Genomic DNA, 27823 nt, shown 5'->3' with positions numbered 1-27823 from the left:
GTGGGCAACAGAGACGGGACAGCTGCGATCTCCTGCGACATTACTCATGGCACGAGGTGGGTAAGATTGGTCATAATTAATTAATTAATTTGTATTTAGTTAATCCATAATTAATTCATTACCAAACTACTAAGTAAGACTATATATAGTTCAGTTCAAACTCAGCTTTCACAAGCAACGAATCGAATCATTGCTACCATCTTCATACGACAATATCACTATTTTATTATCAATTGCACATTTGAAAAATATGATTAATTTATATTTTACTTTATACTGCGATGTAAATTACTTAAAATGATGCTATTTTATTTAAAGTTTGGACTTGCGATAGTTTGATTGGATACGAATGACGGTCGAAAGCCATTCAAAAAATGTTATAGTAAAATTGAAAAATACAAGTTGGACATGTTACACTAAAACCTCTATAAATTAATAATGTTGAGACCATTGAATTTTATTAATTTAGAGAGTTATTAATTAATCGATAAATTAATAATTATTAATTTATAAAGTGATTTTAATTTTTTTTAAATAAATTTTAAATTACTAATTTAAATAAAGTTTTTGTCTAAAATCAATGAACAAATAAAATTAAATGTGCATTATATAAGTTAATTGAACTTGGAAGTTCATTCTATGTATGTTAAGAATATTCAATGTATCATAGCTAATGAATTACTATATAAATTTATATGGAATGTTGTTTCAAATCATACCAAAAATAGGCTTCTCATGAATCTGTCACAACGAATTTAGAGGAAATGATTGACATCTTGGTTACCGCAATTCAATGGATGTCAATCAAATATTGGATTATCCAGGTGAAAACAATGAATGTTCACAAGTCCAAAGTTTAAAAGAAATTTTATCGAGCGTTATGCAAAATTCAATCGAGGATGAAACTAATGATGATCTGATACCTTTGAAACCGATCACAAGAAAGGAAGCAATTATAGCATCATCCACTCTTTACAAAAAAATTTGTTACAATTTGATAAGGATACATCAGAACTTTTGAATGCACGGGGAATAGTTAGAGATGAAAGTCAACTAGATTTAAATTTCAAGAAAAAACAAAATACTATAGATTCATATTTTGCTAAATTATCTTAAATATGTAGATCTATATATATTTCACATATGTATTTGAGAAATTATTAATTTATAGAGGTAATAATACAATGTATTTATATAGGGTTCGTTCCAGAAAATTATTATCTTATTAATTTATTAAAATTAACCATTTTTTGTACTAGCCCAAGTCGGGACCAGAAGAAATTATTATTTTAAAGAGTTTATTAATTTATCGAGTATTAATTTATAGAGGTTTTACTGTATATATTTAGGGGTATAATATACTAAGATTTCAAAGTGAATTAGGACCTTAAACTATCAAAATCATCAGTTAAGTTTTTGAACTAATAAAAAAACTCATCACTTGAGTCCACATTCTAAACAAAAATCACCAATTGAGACCTCGTCGAAAATCATTCGGTTGAACAGTTTCAGACTGTCTTTCCCAAACTCACTTTGAAGCAACACAAATATTATTACAGTTTATATGAAATAGTCACAGTTTCTAATTTTAGGATAAGATGATGACCCAATTGATGATTTTTAGTTCAGGAATATGATTGATGATTTTGATAGTTTAGAGTCATAATTAACTTTAAAGCTTTAGTTTAAGAATCCAAATGAGTGCAATGTTTATATTAGGAGATACTCTCATTTTGCTTTTAAAAAATCGAGAATTGAAATGATATTATGATGTTTTCTTATTTCGAGATAAGTTGACAAGCTGTTTTGAGTATATGAAATAAGACTAATAAACGATTAGAGGATGGGTTGGAGTCCGACGTTTAAGTTAGTAGAGGTACTGAGATGTGTAAGTTTTCCTAGTGAGGAAGAGTGATGAAAAATAGTTGTGTGTATCTCATGATGTCTAGATGTCCTTTATAGTAGTTTAGAATAGTATCCTATGTTTTAGTAGGTCTCCACGTGGCCATGTTTAAATGGTACACGTACTCTGTATATCTTTTTGGTATGCTTTCCCTTTTCGCAAGTCCCGATGCATCATGGAGAAAGGAGGGCGTGTGTTTGGACCTCGTTTTGTGATTGAGACACGTGTATTAATAGTTATGCTTTATGAGGAAATGAACCTCATTAGTCTATCTACGTGTAGTCCTTCTTGTTTTTCGTTTTTGTGATATGGTATCAGATATCCCTCCTTAGTGATCTTTGTGCGAAGTTCTTTAGGGTCTTGTTTGTTCTGGTCTTTACTAAATCATATGATGATGACCTTTTTAATTGAAAATGATAAGGTCTCATCTGAAGTTTGCAAGCCCTACTGACTTGCCACGTGAGTTAAGTCGTGATTTTCTTTTTACTGTGTTTTCTCTTTCTGTTGCTGCTTCCAGAGGCATTTATTGCCTATTTTGAGATTTTCGATGCTACTCTAGTGGTAGGGTGTCATTATTAACCTGATACTTCTTGGATTTCTTAGATCAGGTATAAATTTGAAGAGTCTTTTTAGTTGCTTTTTTTTGCATTGTCTTCTTTCCTGCCTTTTCGTGTTTTTGTAAGTTTTCCTTTTTTTTCTTATTTCCTATGTTTGTAGTTGCATGGAAGATTTAGTCCATAAAAATTCTAAAAAACTTTACCTTGACTCTAAAAGCACTTTTTCATGATTCATTGTTTTAAAGAACCTTCTCAAGAATCTTCTTCTTCCTATTCCCCATTTTTTTTATTATGTCTTCTAAATCTTCAAAAACCCATAAAGCTTTTTCTTCCAAGAAAACCCATAATCTTGTAGAGGCGCTACCTGAAAAAGCCAAACAAGTGAATTTGAATGATTACACCCATCCATTTACATTGACTGCTGAAGGTTTGATAGATGTGGTGGTTGACTATCCAGAACGCAATTGAAAATTAAGGGGCTTTTGATCCATCTTAAGGTGCTATAGGAATATTTAAACAGCTTTTGAAATTAGGACCGATTTTGGGATTTTAGAAGCTTATGAGCGAAATAGCAAATGAGTGTCTTAATATATAAATACAAATAAAAAGTAAAGTAAAAAAATCAATTATATAAACTAAAAAATACTTAAAAATGGGACTTTTTTTATTGCACATAATAAAGGATCTAATAAAAATATTCAATTGCTCGTACAAACATTTCTATATACAAAATCACTAATAATAGTGTCACTTACAAATTTAAAGAAACTAAATTACAATAAAAATAAGGACCTTATTGTGAAGGATATGGTAGCTTAAGAAATTAAGTAGGGATCGTTGATTTGTCCTTGTTTTGGAAGATCATATTCAGTGAAGGTGAAGGGACTGGCAAATAGTTGTTAGCTGTTAGCTGATTACCTTTTTTGGTTAACTGATTTAATTAGTTGATTATGTAAATTTATTTGATAAAACTTAGCTGATTACTAATAAAGATATGATAAAACCTTTACTTGAGATTAAATGGTAATAATTAGGGGTAAAAGTGTTCTTAAAAAGATAAGCAATAAGCTAATTGAAAAAACTAATAAAATCAACTTTTTTAAAATTAGTTTTTAGATATAATAAACTATTTCAAACCTCTATTCACCAAACACCATTATTAAAAAATTGACCCGTAAAATTTTTTAAAGTGGCTCCAATCTCTAATTTTACCTTAAAACTCCTTACCCCGAAGGAAAAAAATTAGTTGATTTGTCATTGGCTTTTATAAATTTTAAGTCGGTGAAAAAACAGATGGACCTATACATAACAATCTAGGACCATTTCTTTAGAGTCTGTCAATTACGTGGGCCGAAATTTCAACTAATTTTTTGCCGGGAGACTGCTATTCGATCCACGTGTCACAAGTGCATTGATACACGTATACCCTCTGAAAACCACAACTTCAACGGCTTTCCATTTCCCTCCATTTTCCCTCCTTCCCTTCCTGACTGTCCGTCCATCAAAAAACTCTCTCCTCTTCTTCAGTTACTTCTCTCTGGCCACGCTACCATCCGCTTCCCTTCACCCTCTGCGCAAGTTAGCAAGCGTGAGAACTCTACTCTCTTCAATGGCATCTTTGTCACGTCCTGTCGCTCAATCCGCTTCTTTGCAACCTGATCGATTTCGGGTCCTCAAAGAAGCTTCAACCAAGCAAATGGGTCCTGTTGTGTATTGGATGTTTAGAGATCAACGGATAAGGGACAATTGGGCTCTAATCCACGCAATTGATCAGGCTAATAAGGCCAATGTACCTGTTGCTGTTGCTTTTAATTTGTTTGATCAGTTCCTCGGGGCCAAAGCTAGGCAATTAGGGTTTATGTTGAAAGGTTTGCGACAGCTTCATTCAAAAATTGAAGAGGAGCTTCAAATTCCATTTTTCTTATTTCAGGTAAGTCGTTTATGTGATTCTTACTTTCTTTTGTATATTTTTCTTCAGTTGGAATGTTTAGTTTGTATTATGTTCTGTTTGGATGCTGAGAAATGTTAGTATTTGTTGATGAAAATTCAAAGGTTAAATTGGGGAAATGCTATATGCATTATAAAACTCGGTTGCTGTGCTATATTGGAATTTTTTCTTGCTATAACCAAATAAGTTGTATTGTTTCCAAGTAGTGTTTGAGATTTTTCTTCTTTTAGTCGAACATAATATTAAATACATCTGGAAAGCCGTTTTGTTAAGCATTATCATGAGAAATTTGTTCACTTTCTTAATTTTTTCCCCTGGCCTTTTAACATTTAGGGAGAAGCTAAAGAGACTATTCCGAGGTTTCTAAAAGATTGTGGAGCTTCACTTTTAGTTACTGATTTTTCACCTCTTAGGGAAGTCCGTAAATGGAAAAATGAAATTTGTGCGGAGGTGAGTGATTCAGTGACTATACATGAAGTTGATGCTCACAATGTAGTACCCCTTTGGGTAGCATCAGAAAAGCTGGAGTACAGTGCTAAGACTTTGAGGGGAAAGATAAACAAAAAGCTGCCTGAATATCTCATTGATTTTCCTGAGTTGCAACGACCTAGTGGAAAATGGGTTATTCCTACAAATCAGTTGATTGATTGGGATAGCCTTATTGATGATGTTTTAAGGTCAGATATCATGCTATTTAATTTGAGACATTTCAAGCTTCATGATAATTGTTAATTTGATTTTGTGTTTTCTCATGACTAGGAAGGGTGCAGAGGTTCCTGAAATTGAATGGTGCATTCCTGGAGAAGATGCAGCAATGGAAGTACTAATGGGAAATAAAAATGGATTTTTGACCAAAAGGTTGAAGAATTATTCTACTGATAGGAACAACCCACTGAAGCCTGAAGGACTCTCTGGTCTCTCCCCTTATCTTCATTTTGGGCAAATATCTGCACAGAGATGTGCCGTAGAGGCTCGTAAAGTTCGGAATCTTTGTCCTCAGGTTTGTTGAACTAAATTTTAGATTCGCGTTTTCTGTTCTTGTTTGAAATATAAAAGCTTGAATGTTTGAGGATGGTTGAGATCACAATGCAAGTTCTTTCTGTTTCCCATGTTCCATGTATGTATTAACACTTAGATCTGTTATAAATTATCTAATTCCTCTGGCTCTTTGCTTGAGGCTCGTTGTATCTAACCGTTTAATATAATGTTTTTGCATGTACCTGTTACTATGAAGTCAGTTGACAGTTTCTTAGAGGAGCTGATTGTGCGTAGAGAACTTGCAGACAACTTTTGTTTCTACCAGCCTCATTATGATTCACTCCTTGGGGCGTGGGAATGGGCACGTAATACTTTGAAGGTTCATGCATCTGACAAGCGTGAATATATATACTCGTGAGTGTAATTTCGTTGGTTTGGTTTGGTTGTTTATTCTTCAAAGCGTGAAGTTCTTTTTTATTTTGCTCAGTGAGTTTTATAAGATTTCATTAATGACCATTAAAATTCTGCAGGATGGAGCAACTGGAGAAGGCACAAACAGCTGATCCGGTAGGCTTACTTTTTGATATACTGTATAAGGCCATTGTAAAGGAAATAAAGGAAACTTACCGTAAATAAATATACAATTTTGTTGGCCTTTCTTCCCTCGGGTTGATTTTTCCTTGTTTTGCACTTGTAGGTTATGAAAATTAATGCATTAGCTAATGCTATTGCTTATACGTCTTGTTGGGGTTTTAGATTTTCTCACTAATATTAATTAGAAATCACAAATTTCAGCTTTGGAATGCTTCTCAGTTGGAGATGGTTCACTATGGGAAGATGCATGGTTTTATGCGGTAAGTGCTTCATAGCTTTCGATCTATTTTGATTCATAGAAAGCTAGGCAGAATATGGAATACTTTTGTTTGACATATCATACATGGGGCATATCAGTTGACTCAACTAACAAGTACCACCCTGTAAAATTTGCTGAGCATATACTAAGAATCAAATGTCAAAACATTTTCATATATCACCGCTTGAACAATATTTGGTATTGTTTTGAAGCATTTGCAAGCAAAAGATAGAAATCCCTTAAAGAAGTTATTGTAATGGATATTGGCACATATTATATGTTTTAATTTACAGTAGTGGATACCAGTTTCTTCAATTTGCATCAGAGATGCAAATCCTGCTACATTTTATTCACGGTTGGGAATGTATACTATAAATCTAGTCTCCAAATATTGTAGTGAGATTTAAAAAAAAAAATTGTGCAGGATGTATTGGGCAAAAAAGATTCTGGAGTGGACAAGAGGGCCTGAAGAAGCCCTGAGAATAGCAATTTATTTAAATGATAAGGTAATTTTGGGAGTAAGATTGTGTCACAAACACAATCAAGATTGGTATAGAGCTCCACAGATTTGCTTAACCTAAAATTTACATGCAGTACGAGCTAGATGGAAGGGATCCAAGTGGATATGTTGGCTGCATGTGGTCAATATGCGGTTTGCATGACCAGGTTTGTTTCAAATTCTTCTCCAAGCTTCTAGGAAATGGAATCATTTTGTTATGAAATGTTGTGAAAAGTTAGTTTATTGGTTTTGATTCGGTCCCTGGTTGGGAGAGCTGTCAATATCTGGCATGACAATACGATTACAGAGTCAACCCATTGACATATTATTAGTTTATCACATTTATATCATATATAATCACATGACACGATTATGATACAATATTTTGACACATCTAATTGAGATCTTCCTGGATGCATTTGCAGGGGTGGAAAGAGAGGCCCATTTTTGGGAAAATTCGTTACATGAACTATGCAGGTTGCAAAAGGAAGTTTAATGTTGATGGTTACATAGCATATGTCAAAAGAATTGTGAACGGAAAAAAGAAGAGAAAAGCAGAGACCCAGCTTGGTAGAAAACCAAAAGAGAACTGCAGTTGAAAATTCTAGTTTTTTGATGTAATCTGTAACAAAAGTATAGTATAGGCTTCTACTTCTACTGGATGCCTAATCTAACAATATGAATGATAGCCATCGATAGTAGATAGAGGTTTTGGTAGACTGTGTTATTAATTTAAGCATCTTATGATGCCTTTTAGCCTTATCTATTAGGTCTCACTCATCCTCTGTCCTGCACAATCCTTAGGTACCTTTTGTTCAATAGGTTGTACAAATTATTGTTGTTTCGTTGAAAGACACTACTGGAAATTCTGATTGACTACTACTCCTTAAAACTGCACATGTGATTCACCTCCGTAGCTATTTAAGTTTAATAAAAGGTTCGGATACTCTACTTGAAATTTTAATTGACTGCTCATTCTTAAAACTGAACATGTGATTGACCTTCGTAGCTATTTAAGTTTAATAAATTTAAGATCCAAATTTACTTCTAATATTTTTTTGGGGAAGTGTGTATATATTTTTAACATAAAAAATGATAATATTTTGCTCATTGTATTCAACTTGAAGCAATTTTAAGTCTACATAACTGTACATGGGACAATTTTGATAATGTAACCTAAAGAACAACTATTACATAAGTCCAAAAGCAGCATAGTGATTTCAACAGACACTTGAAAATCATCCCTGCAATCTTTTCTTTTCTGACAGATGAAAACGGCACCATTTTGATCTTGGTAGAGGAAAATTAGTATTTTAATCTTTAACACTTATGCAAGTTTATTTTTTATACTTCAAACAATTAAAAGCTAACTCTATCACTAATTGGACCTGAAATTATTCTATATTGGTGACGTCAAGGACAAAATTTTACAATTTCTTACGTTAAAGGTACATCTACACTTCCTCAAAAACAGTAGACAAATTTGAACGGTATCCATAAAGAAGTTATTAATCATGTTTGTTCAGTTTTGGAGAGACTCCCTTTACTCTATACAAGTGAAGTGTTCCTCTACTTCCGTTCTAAATCATGATAATTCTTAAAAACAACGGACGAGAAGAAAAAATATGAGTAGATAAAAACCAGTGTGGTAGAATAAATGGTTACTCTTACTGCAGTTTGTTCCTTTACTAATGTTGGTTAGTAAAATAATATTATACACAGCGGCAAGTTCTCAGCTGTTCCAGCACATCAATTACAACCGCCAACTTAAAATGCCCACCCACATGCCAGGCAACCGAGACCACCACAAACAAGAAAAACCAAACATTTTACACTGAACACTTAAAAAAATTGGATACAAAAAGTACGTATCTATGCATACAAATGGGATTAGAAACCATCAAATCTCATATTGGGCTTCTTATATCTGCAGATCATCCAACGAGAGTTCATCCGCTGTCAATAGCTTTATTTTCTGTATATACAACAAAATCCAAAGAAAATATCACTTGGCTGATAATGGAAGAGAGATGGTTGAAACCTTGAGATAGAACTGCTTACCGTGATAAATTGTGGAGGATCATCGATACTTGTTGAGCCTAGGACTACTTCCCTCTGCAGCTTATTTGTGAGCTTGTGGCATGCCCTTAGCTAAGGACGTAACAAAGAAAGGGAGAGAAAGATTTTAAGAACGTGCAGAGAGAACAATCATTATAATGGAATGGAATTGATATCAAGCTCTTCATACCTCCGATCTAGTAGCACCACCGACAATAAATATGAAAATACGCCGGCCCATCTTCTTGAAATCACTAGATGCATGTCTCAGTATTGAATCGCTGTAAAAACAGGAAAACAAAACGTTATAACCAAGAAGGTTGCTGGAGTTTCTAGCCTGCAATCAATAGCAGAAGAATACCTTGAATACCCATCATCAGAGTTCCGAGGCCGAGCCCATGTGGGAGTCCTCCTAGATCTCATTGAATGGGCAGCCGGAGCATGCATTGGTGATGCAGCATGAGATGTCCCATGAAAAGACACACTAGGGTCATTCATACAAGGATATTCATCCTTTGATAATTCTCCTTTGCTAAGTTTTTCAATAAGTTCCTGAAAGACAGCATTTTACCAAGTTCTATGTCAACATAATCCTCGCAAAAGTTGCAATTTGAATATGTCCATGGCCTACTTGTGATACAACAAAATGACGTAAATAAATGTCGATGTGGTCTATACTAAAAATTCATACCAATGCTTATAAATTCTTTCTAGCAAACACAAGTTCAATCAATGCAACATTTGGTGACAAAATCTTCACCCTACAACTGAATTTCTAAGAATATTAACTCAATCAGAAACATATAAATAAAGTAGCAGAGAAGAAACTTTAAATCTGAAAACATGTATAAATACCAGGATCACAGAAAACAGCCCATTGAGGTGCTAATATATGAATTGCATGTGAATGAAAGAATTAGAACTAGTGAAGTAAATAACATGAAAACAATTACTGTTTGTTTTTGTAGCAAAATGGCAAAACTTGTTTAAAATGAATGGCAATATTTTGGCACCTCATAGTAATGTGAAATTGAATATCAACATAAGAAGAGTGAAAGCAACAAGATGATATGTAGAAACGAGACATTGGGTGTACCTCTATCATAGGATAAAACCGTGATAGCTGCCATGTTGTTTCTTCAGCATCAGCACGGTCTTTTCTGGCAGCACGCTTCTTCTGGCAATTGAAAAGGAAGAGAAAAAACCAGGCTCAGAAACCATAAAACAGAAGAAGCATTTGATCCACATGTATATTTACCTTGTGCATGTCAAACTTCAGAGAGAAAGTTCCGGTCGAAGTTTTTTTGGACTCCGGAGATCCAAGCAGTCTCATATTTCTCACAGCATTCATATCGTCTTCAGGTAATCTTGCTAACTGCAGGAATTCAAAATCAGAAATCAGAATGATATGTATGAGGAAATATTGTCAGTAGCATCAAGACAAGAAAGATGTGTGATTAGTGTTAACTTGAAAAAATAAAAAAATAAAAAACTTTAATGTAAAAGGAAAAAGGGCAAAGTAGACAAACCTTCATTATATTAAGACCCTTTTCACTGTCAAACTTCTCGGGATAAATTGCAGCAAGAATCATTAACAAGCGCAACTTACTTTCACGACTTGCTTCCTGCACAAGTGGTAGTCATCCTTTATAAGTACAATTAGTAAGTTGCAATATTTCTGTCACAATTAAGTACTGTTTCATTATCACCTCATGTGTAGTCAAAAATTTAATTACATCCTTTGTTCCTGCGTCTCCAAAGACAAGGTCCTGTTCCAATTGCCCTATATCGCGAAGCTCCAACTCTCTAATCATTCTGTTAATTTTTCCAGCAATCTGCATCCATAAATGCAATTTGCATTATGCCTTGGTCATATAAACTCTTTTGATAAGTAGATAGTCTTTCACCTGTAGTAGTCATGTTTCTGTCCTATGTTGAAAAAGATGAAAGAAGAAAAAGAAAAGGACATTCTAAAAGTTGTCAAAGCCTATATGCCTTGGTCATATAAACTCTTTTTATAAGTAGATAGTCTTTCACCTCTAGTAGTCATGTTTCTATCCTATGTTGAAAAAGATGAAAGAGGAAAAAGAAAAGGACATTCTAAAAGTTGTCAAAGCCTATGCCATTTTTTTATATTGTAAGGTCCTCACTACCCTCTGATGGTTCTAGGCCAGCCAATCTTAAACAATCACTGCTCAACAAAACTCTAAGCTCTTAATTAGACTCAGGTACAAATATGAATACAGGTAGATAAATGTCTACGAATTCGACATGCATTCCAACAAGTAAAGACCAAATCAAGGAAGAACTATCCAACCAATCATATGTTCCATATGCTTCCCCATGATGTTCACATCCCAAAAACATGCTCTTAGAAAGATCCAGAACCCACTTGAGAGTTATCCCTATCACTAGCATCCTGCATTTTCTCTCCCAGGTTTACTCCAAATCTCTTGCAAACGATTATATACATAATATTGGGGTAAATTGCACTGATGATACTGAAGTTTAGGGCGTGTTTGAAAAGGGCCACTGAACTTCATATTGTTGTAATAATAAAATCATTGAACTTCATTTTTATTTCAATAGTCTTTCTGGCCAATTCAAACCGGGAAAATTACTGAAATAGTGATATGGTAGCCACATTGAAAAAAGAAAACCTTGACATATGAAAAAAAAAATCTTTTAGGTATGACACGACAGTCATGTGTACCACGTGACAGCTAAAAATATAAAAATTATATTTTTTGGCTGCCACGTGGCAGTTTCGAGCAGTTTGTTTTTAAGTAAATAAAAAATGTAATTTTTTATATTTTTTTCCTGTCACATGACTGCCATGTCCTACGTAAAAATCATCCTTTCATACATGGCAGTCATGTCACTATTCCGTGTCTTTTTCTCTCTGAATTGGCCAACATGACTTTATAGAAATAAAAAGGAAAGTTCAATGACTGTATTGAAACAAAATGAAGTTCACTGACCCTTTTGAAATACACCCCAAACATCAAGGACCATTAGTACAATTTACCACCCCATAATATTGCTATCTCAACATCATACCACCTAATATGCATGTCCAGGATTTCCACTATCGGCACCATTGCTACTAGGTTTATCAAATTTGAACAATGATAAAAAATTTATTGCAATAATTGAAGTCCAGCTCCATGCACCAAGCACGTTTAATTTGGTTTGAGCTCAAATACAATCAGCCTGTATTGTATTGTCTTGTCTACTGGCCTTAAAATGGTCTAATTCCTCCACTTCCGAATTCACCATATGCTAAACGGAATATTCACAGATCAGTCAATTTGGGTCCACTACTAAAGTCACGGTTCATAACCAACCCCACAGAGAATACAACTTCGACAAGTACAAACTCCATCCAGTAACTGCCGATCATGTAAAGTTTGAGGTTAAGGGATATATTAGGTAAGAATTATTAAGAAAAGGCTTGTTGTACATATGAAAGGCCAATGAATAAAGAGAAATTTCAATCATAGAATCATGTTACAGAAGTCAAAAAGTTTCTTAAATATTATGAAACTCTCCAGCTGCGAAAAGTAACTTGAACTCATAAACATCAGAATCTTAACCGATCTTTTTTCGCTTTTATCCCCTTTTCAAATTTTCTTTAAGAGAACTACATTTCATCCATCTTATACACATCTTGTCCCATGCATATTGAGATTCTTCGTTTAAAATAAATAAATAAATAATCCTTATGGTGTGATTCAAACGTAAAGTCTATCTGCTTTATTTCGATGCCCAAGAACATTATACATAAAAGGGCGGCCCGGTCGCACTACGCGTCCCCGCTGAGCGAGGGTCCGGGGAGAGGTCCCACCACAAGAGTGTACTGGGGGCAAGCCTTCCCCTGCCAATTTATTTGGCAAGAGGCTGCTCCTAAGACTCGAACCCAAGAACATTATACATATCTTAAAGAAATTAAGAACTAAAACTCAGAGCCAAAATGTTGTCATTCATTTAAAACAGATACCATGAACTAAACTAGTACCAAAATAGAGCCGTTCACATCAATGTCTATGGCATTAAACATAGGAAAGACAATCACAATGCACAAGTCATGGAAATCAGAGATGATGGTGGTATATTATTTCACCGGCTTAAGATAGGCCTTTCATAAAGCAGATGCAGAAAATAGTTGCAAACCACAAATTTCGTATGTCAATAAGCTTGAGAAAAACAATGAATGACAACTTGCATCGACATTCAAATAGTATTTCATACAAATTCCGAAAACTGAGAACCAATCCTGCCAAATTTCTTCACGATTTTATGACTTAAAATGTTTGCAATAGTACTTTAGGTGTTACTTAGAGGAGGCAGTGTGTTATCTGTTACAAATTATTTTACCGGAATAAAAGTAGTTGGAGCAAGACACCAACCTCTACATGGAGTGAGAGCTTGTCAATTTGTTCACTGTATTGAGGCAAAGATTGAACCATCTTTTGCAAGTCCCGGGTAGAAAGTTCACCATCTCTGAACAACAGGTGAGACTTCAAGGTCAGAAATAATGACAGCAACTACCCAAGCAAGAGATAAAAGACTAACGAAACAGACAACTAAGTGACTAGCAGAAATATATGGGACATGCTGGCTCATCTGCTAGAATAATGGAACACAAACACAATATCGATATGAAACGTAAACCAAGCCTACATGGAAAACCAAAGATAAGAGGGGGAAAAAAAAGGCAGCAACTGTAGACCACCGATACAATAGTTTCTTGCCCTGTCATTACATTATCAGGCATAAGGCAACTGTTAATTGAAATCACAGCTAAGGACTGCTGCAGCCACTGTAGACCATTTAGATAATTTACCTAGCGACATGCCTACAAAAATAATACTAAATCTCCTCAAACCACCGATGCAATCCCACTAAGAGATGGGAAGAAGACCAGGTCAGAACAAATGTCTCTAATAATAAAGCAATGTCCTACATATTAGTGACTGGACCTAGTCACCATAATTGTCAGAGATTAATATAACATCTATGATTGGGCCTTAACTATAAGCTTGAGCTTTTAGTTCAATCGGTTCCATGACATGGTATCAGAGCCTCTTGGACCAAACGGTCGAGGGTTCAAATCCTGGCAACCTCATTAATTCGTGGAATTAAAAACACATGAAGGGATGGGTCTGTGCTGTGCACGCTGCAAGCCCATGGGGCATTTGCAAGTGGGGGGTGTCAGAGATTAATATAAAATCTATGATTAGGCCTTAACTATAAGCTTGAGCTTCGTGGAACCAATTGAACTAAAAGCTCAAGCTAATAGTTGAGGCCCAATTATAGATCTTATATTAATCCTGACGCACACCCACACGCAAATGCCCATTGGGCTTGCAGCGTGCACAACACAGGCCCATCCCACCGTGTGTTTTTAATTCCACAAATTATGAGGTTGCCAGGACTGGAACTCTCGACCGTTTGGTCCAAGAGGCTCTAACACCATGTCATGGAACCAATTGAACTAAAAGCTCAAGCTGATAGTTGAGGCCCAATCATATATCTTATCTTATATTAATCTCTAACAATAATCACCTCAACCACAAAATGATTTAGGGTGAAATGCAAAAAGAAAAAAGCACATAATCTCAAGATAGTTCAAAAGCCAGTATCCCCAAATTCCAGACACAACCAATTTCCCTCCACCATTCCTTCCCGCATTAATATATGACACTAGAATAAAAAAGATATGATGGAATCCTTCTAGTAACGCTTCAATTATCAACAGAGATTAAAAAAAAAATGTATGTTTGGAAAATGGGTGGGTTCAGTTGGAGCGGATTGGTTCTACTTCTATATGGATTGGATTGTATATAACCTAAATTACCCAATTATGATCTATTTATATATTATTATTATTATTATTAGCATTTTGTATTCTCGTTTCAAATTTTTACAATTATACAGTGATTTTCCTAAAAAATGACATTTAAACAATGTAATAATAACCGTTAGACGCCTATTTTAAATTCATCTTAACCATGTAAATTTAAGAATGGTGAATAATAAGTTTTGAAAGAAAATTTCTCATGCAGGAAAAAGAGAGAGAAAGAGAGAGCATAAGAATTGAACCATTTAAACCAAAAGGTATTGTGAGAGAGCATAAGAATTGAACCATTTAAACCAAAAGGTATTGTGTAAAAGAATTTGTTAAATAACATGCATATGCTCATTCAACTTTAGTTAATAGGTTGAAGGGTACGAAACCCAATATAACAGACCTATTTCGACTTATTCCCATGCATATGCTCATTCAACTTTAGTTAATAGGTTGAAGGGGTACGAAACCCAATATAACAGACCTATTTCGACTTATTCCCATGCATAATGAGTGGGCATAGGAGACGATTGCGAGCCCTCAAATGCAGGGGCACCACAAGAAGACATGCGTACTCATTCAAGACTTCCATACATTCTATGCACTCATTATTATCTCCCTAGTTTTCCTTTCATCTACACAAACAATTTACATTAAATCCTATTCTTTCAGCATGTAATAGTAGCTGGCTTGAGAAAAAAATATTGACATCAATGACACTTCGGCTATGTACCCCATCAAAAGTTCAAAGAATACTGAATTAAATGATTTAAGATTAGAGTATTGCTAAAACATTGAAAAGATCGAAATAATGATGACGAACAAAACAATAGAAGATGGTTTATAAACTTAAAGATGTATCAGGAAAGAGTTGCCAAAAATATTGATAAAAGTGCTAATTAACTTCAGTAGACCACAACTTTTGAGATGAAAATCATTTGTTACAGCAAGCTATCGTATTTTGATGACTTATTTAATGGAGATCGCAGACAAGATGTTGGAGATATAAGTATCCATCACGATATGATAAATCATGAATGCCTGCGGAGAATTCAAAAGGGTGAAGTCAAAATGGCATTAAGTAAGATGAAGTTGAAGAAAGCAGTAGGACCTGATGGCATCCCTATTGAGATTTGGAGATGTTTGGGAGAAAGAGGAATCGAATGGTTGACGACGTTCTTCAACAAAATTTGGAGAAACAATAAGATGCCATCAGAATGGAGGAAAAGTATCTTAATCCCTTTGTATAAGAACAAAGGCGATGTCCAAGATTGTGCCAACTATCGGGGAATCAAATTAATGAGTCACACTATGAAACTTTGGGAGCGAGTGATGCCGGGAAGATCAACTATGGAAGCCATCCATCTAATGAGACAATTAATGGAGCACTATCGAAATAAGAAGAAAGACTTGCATATGGTTTTCATTGACTTGGAGAAAGCATATGATAAGGTACCAATGGAAGTACTTTGGTGGGCCTTGATAAGGAAAGGCATTTCGCGAAAATATATTGACATCATAAAGGACATGTATGAGGGAGCATGCACGAGTGTACGTACTAGTGTTGGGAAGACTGAAGAGTTTCCTATTACGATTGGAGTGCATCAAGGTTCCGCACTAAGCCCATTTCTTTTTGCCATCGTTATGGATGAACTAACAAGTTCACTTCAAGATGGTATACCATGGTGCATGCTGTTTGCAGATGATATTGTGTTGGTTGATGAGACGAAAGAAGGAGTGGAGAGGAAGTTGGAACTATGGAGACAAACTCTAGAATCTAGAGGCTTTAAGTTGAGCCGAAGTAAGACAGAATATTTGGAGTGTAAGTTTAGCGGCCATAGGAGAAGGGAGGCAGGGAAAATCACCCTAGATGGGAGAGTTGTTCAGGCCTCGGATTGCTTCCGGTATTTAGGATCTATTATCCAAACGGATGGAGAAGTAGATGGAGATGTTGCTCATAGGATTAAAGCTGGTTGGTCGAAGTGGAAGAGTGCTACGGGTTTCCTTTATGACCCCGGCATGCCTAATAGATTGAAGGGAAAATTCTACGGACGGCAATTAGACCAGCATTGTTATATGGTACGGAGTGTTGGGCAGTGAAACACTGCCACATCCATAAGATGTCGGTGGCGGAGATGCGTATGCTGAGATGGATGTGTGGTCATACGAGAAAGGATCGGGTGAGTAATGAAATAATTAGGACAAAAGTAGGGGTCACATCTATTGAGAATAAAATGAGAGAAAACCGACTAAGGTGGTTTGGCCATGTGAGACGTAGAGCGCTTGATGCGCCGGTTAGGAGAACCGAAGAGTGGCAAAGGGATGTAGTGGTGAGGGGGAAGACCTAAGCAAACTTGGAGGAGGGTGATCGAGAGTGATATGAGTTTACTGGGAATTGAGGAAAATATGGTAGTGGATAGGACGGAGTGGAGGGAGCGAATTTGTGTCGCTGACACGACTTGATTTGACGGTTTTATATGATGGTTCATGTTAGCCGACCCCGAATCATTTCGGGACTAAGGCTTTGTTGTTGTTGTTGTTGTTGTTGTTGGATCCTTCCCTCTCAATTCAAAGTTGACAAAACTGAATGCACCAGGCTACTCTAGGATCACATATGAGCATTTATCTCCTCCAATGTTACATATCAATGGATAAGATGATCAATTTTCATCATGAAACCTTTATACTAACCTTGAACCCTGCTGAATTTGTGCAGCTTTATTCTTTGATACAAAGTTTGTCATCTTCTCATGCAACCGTTCACTAGCCTAAGAAAGCAGCAAAGGAACTATGAGGGTATGCGAATATACCAATCCAAAAAGTATAGGCATCACACTTACATCTGCTATATGTGCATGGCGAAGCTCAAGCCAGATTGGATCATGTTCCTCCAAAAGAACATCTTTTTTCTCAGGAGGACCACCATTTTTACCTGGAACCTGGAAAACAGAATTTCTTGATTTACAATATTCAATAGCTATTCAACAGAAACTAAGGAAACACAAGAGCTTAATTAGATTTAAAGATAAAATTACCTCGTGCACATATTTATTTCCCTCCATATTCAGTAAATCATGGCACATGGCATCATACGTCCACTCATGAATAATTGGAGCAATCTAGAAATGAAGAATGAGCATGTTAACCAAGCCATGCTATAAGCATATAATAAATCCATAAGCAATATGTTATTACCTGATCTACAGATCTATCCAGGATGAGCAATTCACATGTTTCCATCTGAGGAAAATGTTCAATCTTTTGTTTATAATGAGTTACACGGTCCCAAACTCTAGCAGCTAGTTTCGTGGGCATCAAATCACGGAATGTTGTCATTGTGGTTACATCAAGGGACTTCGCCGCACGATAACGAACATAAGGAAATTCCTAAAAATCAGAAAAATATTTGCCTCAGAATATCATCCGAATAGCATGAAACTACCATATAAAAATAATTATATATACCCTTAAAGAAGCAAAAACTGTAGCAATGCGATTAGCCATCACATTCAAACACGCATCACCTTTGCGAGAATCCTCATCATCCGCAAAAAGTTCCTCTAGAGCCCTCTCGTGGTCAGTGACAAAACCCTGTTTGAAGAATATCATGATGTGAATAAAAAGAATGAAAAGATCAAGAAAGCTAAAGGAAAATTTAGAGTTGTAAGAAATGCAGAAAGTTCTGAAAAGAAAGGAAACAATGAAAAGTTTGTGCAACCAAAAAGTCAGAGATTCTGAATATGCTTGGAGATTGTCATTACCAAGTTTCCCGTGCATAATTGTGCAACCTGTCCTTTCATTTTCTCTAGCATTTATATCTACGTGTAAGAGCTACAACTTTCCACCACAAATTAAGTTTCAACCTGTCAGATATTAATATGAATTGGGCCTTTAACTATTAGCTTAAGCTATTAGTTCAATAATTAATATTTCAATCCTTAATGAAGTATGCATACAGATGTATTGTCATAAAAGTGGCCATCATTGGGTGAAGTTTCAATGTACAACAAACTTGCAACTACAGTTTGTTTCATTAGCTATACTTGGCTCATTATCTATTCATCCCATTCTTCTCACAGGAAAAGAAGTAATGGAGCTAAGAGTATTAGAGAGAAGGCACTCAAGAGATCATACAGTTACACCGGATTATACATCTTTAGAACAAAAGGCTTGAGTATTCATTTACAATAACTCGAAATGCCAAAATGAAAATGATTGACACAGACACCTGGTACACTGAAAGTGTACAATGAAAATTAAAGGAAAACCTAAAGAAAGGAAAAACAAACGAGCGAATATCACTAGGCTCCATAAAAACTGACAACAGAAAGATAGCTCCTAATTAATAAACAAGCAAAATTCTCTGTTACATTATGATGAAATAGAATCATTTGCCATTAGCATAAAAAAAACAAAAAAAAGATAGTATCAAAATTCTCAAAATCAACTCAACTGAACTTTCTATTAGAAGAGAAATAATGAATAATCAAGGAAAAAGTGCTCAAATCAATATGACAAGAAACTTATTTCCATAGGCAAGCATGAGAAACTTGAAAAATTCACTCAATAAAAAAAAATTAATTCATTGGACAATAATAATAATAAAAGTTGTCATTGACCGTATAATGCATACAATGTTGAACTAACAGACTGATGCTATAACATACCTGGCTGTCTATCGCAAAATACTCCAGATTCATCTGCATCTCACACAAATCAGAAAAATATCACTATCCATTGGTAATACTACTAGTACTGACAGATCACAAGAAAATATATCAACTAGCTAAATAATTTCAGCACATACACACACACATGTATATATATGAGAAAAGTACCTCTCTCAATGCTCCTATTCGAGGCAATACACTTGGATCTTTCTTGATATGAGCAACCAGTTCTCTTGGAATAGGAGAACTGAAGTAAACAAATGCCCTTCATCCATATAGAAAAATAACAAAAATATGTCAAGAACCATTAGTATGCCAGAGCTACAAACTTAAAAAGGCAAACTTCAAATAATAAATAACAATATCTTCACCCACTTCTTATATAAAGGTGACCTCCCAGACATATCTGACATGAACATGACGACGCTGCAAAATTAATACAATTAGAAAAAGCAATTGAATTTAGTAAATTTTTAACAAGTCAGAGAGAGAGAGGTCCCTATCCTTTGTGAGCTTTATTGCAAATTGAATTTTACTAAAATAATTCACATATTATTGATTTTCAACATGAAAGTAAACTTGACCCCTGAGCAAAGCAAGCACAACTAATTTCTAATAATGATTAGCAAGAATATAGTAAAAAACAATAATATAAGAAATCATTTAAACCATTACAAATGATCAAGTTTACTTGTGAGATTGTGACTCTTATCACCACAAAATCATGTAAGCCATTATTAGTTACGAACTTCTTGACTACATTCACTTATATCCAGTCCTTGCAATGTATGCAATTGGTAACTTTTTTTTGTATCAACCATTATTAAGATGAGGTCATCAGGTCTTTTTGCTTAAAAACAATCACAGTGACAAGTCAGCAAGCATAGTTAGTCTGTACAATTTTACTAAGGTTTACTCAGAATCTTTTTCACTCAAGACTTACTAACATAAAACTCATTTCCCCTCCCTATTACATGAGAGGGACATAAACCACACATAGCCATGGAGGAAGTCATTCCACGAAATGGATCATTCTTCACAACATCATTTTATTAGGGGTTCTCAACAGATCTATCTTCACTAGAACTGCTTTAGTCAAGCCTAGCACGCCAATCTTTGGTCAAGCCTTGTTGATTTATTGTCAAAGACCCATTTCTAATTCAACAAGAAGAAACACGGACAAAAATCAGTTTTAGCAATTAGTGCAGATTGCACAAACACAGATCCATATGGTATTTCCATCAAAATCTACGCATCACGTCAGTCTTTTCTTTGTGTTCGATTGCTAATGATTGCAATTTATGCATTGATGATGTTGAATAGGAAAAGAACAGAGAAAAGAAAAACAGATTTATGGATGGAATCAAATACATATGCAGTATTTACAGAAAAAGGCATTCGGTTATTGCGGGAAAAGCAATATACTTTTAATATCAAATTAGGATAAATTAGGACAGAAATAAAGCATTGGGTCAAACTCTTCTTTGGTATCAAGGTTATTGCTAATTGAATATGCATTAGTATTCGATTCTATTAATTCAGAAACTACAAATTTTAGTTTCTTCATTTTTGGATCCGACGGGAGAAAATAAAGATATGTGAGAATCAGATGTGCAACAATCTAGTCAAGAGCAGGACCTGTGTTTCTCGTGTACTAAAGGTTATGTGACAACTTATGGAAATGGTGAGATTTCAATTAAAAGGAGTCAAAGGTGATCAACTTCATGTAAAGAGCTGGATATGAATGTTGACTTGTCATTGTGGTTGTGTCTCAGAAAATAAGAATAATTTTATTCTCCAACTCAAATAAGAGCGTGAACACAGCTTTTATGACCCAATTTCAATAATAATTAAAATCGATATAAACAGAAAGTTTCAGGTACATTTTAATTTTTTTTTTTTTTTTTTTTTTTGCAAGTATTGGATATAAGTGAAGGTGCATTTTTAAGGTCATTAGGCCTTCCCATTAAGAATAATATAATATCCTCACTCCTATAATAAACATATCTGAAGTTTATACAACGGCCTTAAAATTGCAAATCTTAACCAATTGTTGTATAAAAAAAAATTCATCTGAACTAAACATCGTCTACCTACTAATGATTCAGTGTACACCTCAGAATATTGCATAATTCATTAGGCTTGAATAGGTATCCAAAAGAGAAAGAAAAAAGTATCACTAACTTGTTAATTACGGACAGGGGGGAATGCAATCCAGTCACTCCTCAAATGCAGTAAAAAAGACAAACATTATTCATTTTTCTTCTAGGCTTAGGAACACAAAGAGGGGAATGTTCATAATGTTTTTTTGCAACACCATAGCAAGATTGGCAGCATAAGCAGCTTAGACAATGTTAGTTCACTTTTTCATTTTTTTCCTTTCTAAAAGTTATTTTGAATCGGAGAAAAACCGTGAAGTTAGAAGAAGAAAAAAAAAAGTCAAATAGAACAGTGTTAGAAGGTTAAAAAAGTGAGGAACAGAAAGAAGAAATACAAGTGCCTCAGCAACAATAACATGATTAGAAGCAGAATAAAACATTATAATTGATGAGACCAGCAAAAGGAAAATATTTTACTTCTCTTTAGTGGGCTGGATGAAGTATACTGCATGCATGGAGGGCAATGGCTGCCTTCGTCTGTATATATCTTCTACCACTGCAGAGAGAAGCCAAAAAAAAAAAATAAGGAAAAACTTTGAATGGCAAAAACAACAATCAGAGTCAATAGATGCAATTCACTGCCTCCCCTAAACTGTATAATTAGTAATTACTTGCAGCAGAAAAGCAGTCATTTACATATAATTTATAAATAATTGGTAGACAAAAATATACATCATGGGATTTGTTTTTGTGTGTAGAATAGCTATTGCATAGAATATCCAATACCCTATATCAGAAGACATTAGCAATTTAGAATTACTACCAGAAGCAGCAAATCCCAGTCTCAGGATCATTGGGTAGAAGAAGAAACAGTGGAACTAAATGCTTCCAGAGATTATATGGACACATTTCTACAAAGAAAATTGATAATATATCTTTTGAAGTTCAGAAGAATTCTTTCAAGAACAGTTTTCGCACAACATACTTACAATTGTTCAACTGGATCACTTTGACCAAGCAAAAATAAAAAGTAGGATCCAAAACAACCTTTTGGACAAAGCCGTTGTAAATTGGAAATTTTCTATTACCACAGTTTAAAGGAGGTTCAAAAAATCACTTTATAAGAACACGAGACATTTTTTGTCAGTTTTCAGAAGTCACCAGGTAATTCTTACATGAAACTCCTTCCTGTGTGATGTCAGCCATCTTGCACGAATAAGACATGACCTTTACAGTAAGTTTGTCCATGATGAGTACCTAGGCATAAGATATTCCATAACTGGCATAACTTTAGATGAACATTCTAAAATATGAAACATATGTTAGGATAAAAGTTAACAAGCCAAGCAAATAAACTATAGTGGAGGAGAATATATGCAAGTTAGAGTAATAACAGACACACAATTATGTTTTCATATAAATAGACATGTATAAATCATCTCCATTAGTCCTATAGTATGATGCAAACATCTCCAATCAGAAAGAGTAAGCCGAAAAGAAAAACAAAACTAAAATATGCCTTTCAATACCAATATCTTTACAGAAAGACACTATAGCAATTAATTTGTTCCATAAAACTCTAAAATCATGTCATCCAAGGTTGTGCATGGATAACCCTAATTCTAGTAGCAGTATACCTTCCTGGCGCACCTGTACTTTAGTCATATATTGATAGCAACAAAAATGGCATGCACTTTGAGATTAAAGTCACTGACTTGCTTAAAACAAAACTATTGTAAACATATAGCAACATTTAAAGATGAGCAGCCATGATAGTACTATATTATATATTTGAGAAAACTAAGATGCCCCATTTCATACAACACAAATTGAAAGGATGGAGCTCACATATTCAATCAAAATCCTTTTAGTGACTAAAAGGCTACACCCTAATTTCCGAGAGACAAGAGAAGCAAACAAAATCTCTCTAATGAAGACACAAAACACTAGCAAAACAAGAGGTAGCACAGCAACACTTTGGTATGACATCTTAGTCCCCTAAGAAACTGACATCTTAGTCCCCTAAGAAACTGACTGGATATAGATATGTCTCACAGATCTCCTCACATCTGACCATTATATAGTAGGTCATGACACAATTGAAATCCTATAAGTATAAGCCACAAACAGAAAGCATAGGAACCAATGCAAATTATTGATGCGAAAGCATAGCAACCAATGCAAATTATTGATGCCTTTTGTTGAATCTATGAAGCACCGAGACTTCTAAGAGGTTGACGTACGAGTGTCTGACAATCCGGGAACACGGACAAGCCGGAGATACGTACGGGACACAACAAATAAGTGTCCCCTCTTTTCATTTGAAAAAGAAAATGGGGACACATGGACACTTCGGGGACACGGATTCTGAGTTGATTAGATAAAATATAGGGGTTTTTTTTCAAATAACTTCACAAAAAGAGGGGTTTACATATATATATATATATATATATATATATAAACTAATAAAAGAACATAAACCCAGCATCCGCCGCCCCTTTTATTTGTTAAAAAAATCAAAATCTAAAAATAAAAACCCTAACCTAATTACACATAGTCTTCAATGAGATGGCAAAACAAAAACTCAAAATCAGCCACTACCAGGCCCTTAGATTTAGCTAAGGGCAAATCTAAAACCCAAGTTGCACATTAAAATCTAAAACCCTTACCAGCCATGCCATTTGACAATGATTAATAGGTGGGTTCCGATTCAAACCGTTAAAATAGCCTTTAGACTTGGTAGTTTAAATAGTTTGAAGTATTAAATGTTTCTTTTGATGAATTAATGTCTTATTTATGAATGTAATTTATGGTTTATATATTTATCTATGAAGCACGGACTCTTCCCCGGGGTCGCTGTGGCCATGTCGGACTTGGCGGGGGACGCGGCGGTGACATGGGACTTGGCAGTGACACGGTAGGGACACGGCTAATGGTGAAAATATGTAAAAGTTTAGGGTTTTTTGAATCTTTTAAAACCTATGGTTCAATTACAAAATTTGACAAAAAAAACCTAAACTACATCTAATTCTCACCTGTGTATCGCGATTATAAACGCTTAGGGCTTCTTTCTCTTCCTTCTTCGATTTGTTTTGCGATTTACGATTCTTAGCGATTCTCCTGCGATTTCATCTTCTTTCTTCATCTTCTTTCTTGTCGTTGTCTTGTCTGATTTCATCCGCACCAAAATCCTTGCGATTTCATCCTTGCGTGATTAGAGAATGACTTATTTGTGATTTAGCAAGTTTTTTTAGATATTTTATATCTAATATATATATGTATATATATAATTAATTATATAAAATTTGTTGTGTCTTGCCACACCCGTGTCTCATATTTTCTAAAAATGCCATTTTCCGTGTCCGCACCCGAGTCGGTGCTTCATAGATATTTATTATATCTTTTAAATTTTTCATTACAAATGATATATATATATATATATATATAGATATAAATATAAAATTTGGCGCATCTCATATTTTTTTTAAATGCCTTATGTTGTACCCGCCCCATACGTGCCGGTGCTTCCTAGTGTTGCATCATTGCATTGAAAGAAAAATAATCCTAAAACACTATCAAAAGCTAGGTCATCTACTTAGTCTGCAGGAGTCAAGGCAAGGAGTTCATCAACATGTATTCAGTGCGTCAGAACTCATAAATCACATCAATGTGCAAATATGCCAGATAATTTCAAATTTTCCTTTGCAAATAAGGTACAAATAAATCTGAAGCTTTCAAGAAAAAAAAAGACAGAGAAAAATAATTGAACAACTACCACTTAAGTACCTTCCATGTTGATTTTGAGTCCGCCGTTTTGGCTGATCGAAGCATTTCATGTAATAAACCTGACAGAAACCAGTTCAGATATAAAGATAATCAATCATTGATTCATGATAATAGCAGCCTGGCTAAAACTAGTTTCTAAGAGTACCAATCCAAAATAATCAGATAGTATCAGTAAATGGTGATAATATACTCTCTAGCATAATAAAACACCAAGCAAACTGATTCCCAGTGTTCTCTTTTGGTCTAACGGCTCGTTTTATTTTGAGGGGAAAAAATGAATAATCTAATGAAAACAAAAATGCTATAATGATAATGAACTTCCTTGAGCAAAATATAGCATTTTGCTAGAGGATAAAATGAGGAGGACAGGCACATAGATGCAGCCTTATCACATCATTGAGCCATGGTTCACCAATTATTTCCATGCACATGCAAGAGCAATTACAAACTTCAATATTGTTTGAGCAGCCAGAGAAACACACAAGAATGGTTATGAATGGATAACAGGTGATTTATGCTAGCCACTTTTTAACTAATCTCACCAATTTGATTCATAAAGAAGCCACAGCAAGACTTTACAGATATTATAGTAGAATGTAACATGGTTGTTTTGGAAGTAATACAACACCAAGTAAATTCATAAGTAGCATTAGTTCATTGTAAGATTGGCAAGCATCCAAACAAAGCCAGTAAAAAGGTATTGTAATTTGATACATCCTCTCAAAATTGACACGAAGACTAAAAAGTTTGCTTGAGTTAGGTGATTTTTTAACAAGGTCATAAATGTGTCGGAAGGCATAAATAGATTTGTATACATTTAATTGCAAGATATCACTATCTCATGTCAAAACATTTCGAAAGCACATTGTGCAATATCGTCACCCTACCCACACCACAAAGTGATTGGTTGGTTGATTGGTAATTTGGTTCCATTCCAATCATCATGGGACACTTTATATAAAGTGATCCAATCTATCTTCAAGCAATCAAGATGGCCCCAAGCTATGAACGAGGGAAGCAATTAAACAGGAAAGGTGTATAAATACAGAAAAAGTCTAAAAATTCACAAATGGCACAAATATTAAGTTTATCCAGTCAATTTCAGCGCTCATGAGCCCTCATCAAAGTGACTTGATCATGTACGGTTGGCATGTGCTGGAAAGATATACAAATAAGCGATTTCTATAGAAAGAGATGAAAAACAACAACAAAATGGAGGCAAGTATCTGCACAAAATTTGAAGTAGCTTCAGACCATGAGACTAATTTATCTAACCATCAAGAGTGGTTTCAAATAAACATATTACTCATCACAATTTCATAGAGCACCATCATCATCATCTGAAACATCAGTAAGTACACATTTTACTCACAGTACTGAAGCTATTTAAGCCTTTTAGTCTGTCAATTAAAACCATTCTTTTTCAAGTAATTATGTTCCAGTCGGAGGAAATTTTTATAGGAAAATCAATTCAATCACAGCAAAGATGTCCACTCCGGCAATCCCAGTATCCAAAAATTAATACAGCTTATTGAATTGCCTCATGCAATGATAACCCCTGACATCAATTTTGGAGCGGGTAAAGAACGTGACATTTTGGTATGATCACGATCACTTAGGTAAGGGTATGTCTTACAATAGTCATGATCAATCCATAGGATGGCCTAACTAACCTGGAAAATAAAAATAGGTCCCTAATCTTTGCATTTGGCTACTACAAACTCTTAGCAAACTCGGAAATGATATAAAAGACAAACAAAAAATTCAATTAAGGAAACAATTTTTATATACATATAAAGGAAACAAGTTAGTTGAGAGAAAATATTAGTAAACCGTATAGCCCCGAAGCCAGTATAAAATAGTCATCCACCAAAACAAATAGCTCGAATAAAACTTAAAACTCTTCAACCAAGCAAACAAACAACTGAGTCAAGTAGCAGAACAGCAAATGATCATGCAACTGAAATTGAATTGGAAATGAATAGCATATGCATTTATAAATTGACGCAGAAAGAAGAAAGATAGGGAAGAGAGAGAGCTAACGTTCACGGCTAATTTGTCTAAAATTCTTGTAGTCGCCATTATAAGAAGATGAGTCAGAATCGGAGAAAGACATGTCGATGGATCGGAAAACACAGCAAATTACAGGTAGATCGCTGGTTAGTAATGGTAAGTAAAGAGAAGAGGTTGGAGAGACAGGGAAAGGGAGATCAGAAAGGGAAATGGATTGGAGCGTGAAAAAGAGAGAGAAAAACAAATTATAACTGGTTTTCTTATTTTGTTTAATTTGAAGATAATTTGCTGTTAATTAATTTGGGGAAGACAAACAAATTGGTGATGACGTGTTGACCATTAGCCTGATTGAACCGGCCAATTGCCATTTCGCGTTTCGTCTTACAATAGAATCGCGGAAGAATTAGACCGGAAGTCTTTGTTGGCTTGGCTGCGCGGTTGTATGGACTTTGGATAAGTTACGTTTCTACCCTTTCCTTTTTTATTTTTTTTCTAAGTAACCGTTTGTTTTCGGAATATTTTTCGTTTTTAAGTTTAAAACAACTGCTCTTAACAAAAAAAAAAAAAAAAAATCAATTAGTAATATTTCCTATTTATTGGTAATAGCA

At 34.7% G+C, this 27823-nt stretch overlaps 2 protein-coding genes across 4 annotated transcripts; one reads left to right on the top strand and one right to left on the bottom strand.

Moving 5' to 3' along the window:
* Window positions 1-3926: 3926 nt before the first annotated feature.
* Window positions 3927-7646, top strand: LOC136210617 (deoxyribodipyrimidine photo-lyase). Its single transcript, XM_066001963.1, has 9 exons — window positions 3927-4390; window positions 4742-5085; window positions 5168-5408; window positions 5643-5800; window positions 5917-5953; window positions 6182-6240; window positions 6664-6745; window positions 6834-6905; window positions 7164-7646. The coding sequence occupies exons 1-9, from the start codon at window positions 4070-4072 to the stop codon at window positions 7335-7337; spliced, it is 1488 nt and encodes a 495-aa protein (XP_065858035.1). The 5' UTR covers window positions 3927-4069; the 3' UTR covers window positions 7338-7646.
* A 738-nt stretch (window positions 7647-8384) lies between these two features.
* Window positions 8385-27541, bottom strand: LOC136210616 (SNARE-interacting protein KEULE). Of its 3 annotated transcripts, XM_066001960.1 has the most exons (21): window positions 27246-27539; window positions 25203-25261; window positions 22592-22673; window positions 21894-21972; window positions 19693-19743; window positions 19486-19582; window positions 19315-19347; window positions 18113-18238; window positions 17843-18034; window positions 17683-17766; window positions 17488-17586; window positions 17339-17415; window positions 13206-13299; window positions 10506-10631; window positions 10326-10421; window positions 10055-10171; window positions 9893-9973; window positions 9158-9348; window positions 8987-9077; window positions 8800-8889; window positions 8385-8713 (listed from the first exon to the last, which is right to left on the bottom strand). In XM_066001960.1, exons 1-21 carry the CDS (start codon window positions 27316-27318, stop codon window positions 8660-8662), a joined length of 1992 nt encoding a protein of 663 aa, XP_065858032.1. In that variant the 5' UTR covers window positions 27319-27539; the 3' UTR covers window positions 8385-8659. The 3 variants fall into 3 exon arrangements, with proteins under 3 accessions (XP_065858032.1, XP_065858033.1, XP_065858034.1); XM_066001961.1 differs by lacking the exon at window positions 19693-19743 and having other exon boundaries at window positions 27246-27541; XM_066001962.1 differs by lacking the exon at window positions 27246-27539 and having other exon boundaries at window positions 22592-22695; window positions 25203-25234.
* Between the last annotated feature and the right edge of the window lie 282 nt (window positions 27542-27823).

The sequence above is a fragment of the Euphorbia lathyris genome, chromosome 1 (assembly GCF_963576675.1).
Source record: "Euphorbia lathyris chromosome 1, ddEupLath1.1, whole genome shotgun sequence".
Lineage (NCBI taxonomy): Eukaryota > Viridiplantae > Streptophyta > Magnoliopsida > Malpighiales > Euphorbiaceae > Euphorbia > Euphorbia lathyris.
Note: the sequence above shows the minus strand (reverse complement) of the source record. Positions and strands in the feature narration are given on the sequence as shown.

What these genes read in the sequence shown, in the direction of transcription:
- LOC136210617 (XM_066001963.1), top strand. Translation starts at nt 4,070, where the DNA reads ATGGCATCTTTGTCACGTCCTGTCGCTCAATCCGCTTCTTTGCAACCT. An exon ending in CTTATTGATGATGTTTTAAG is followed by an intron (nt 5,086 to 5,167) that starts GTCAGATATCAT and finishes TCTCATGACTAG; the next exon opens with GAAGGGTGCAGAGGTTCCTG. An exon ending in AAGCGTGAATATATATACTC is followed by an intron (nt 5,801 to 5,916) that starts GTGAGTGTAATT and finishes AAAATTCTGCAG; the next exon opens with GATGGAGCAACTGGAGAAGG.
- LOC136210616 (XM_066001960.1), bottom strand. Translation starts at nt 27,318, where the DNA reads ATGTCTTTCTCCGATTCTGACTCATCTTCTTATAATGGCGACTACAAG. An exon ending in TAGACAAATTAGCCGTGAAC is followed by an intron (nt 25,262 to 27,245) that starts GTTAGCTCTCTC and finishes GGTTTCTGTCAG; the next exon opens with GTTTATTACATGAAATGCTT. An exon ending in AATTTTTGACTACACATGAG is followed by an intron (nt 10,422 to 10,505) that starts GTGATAATGAAA and finishes CCACTTGTGCAG; the next exon opens with GAAGCAAGTCGTGAAAGTAA.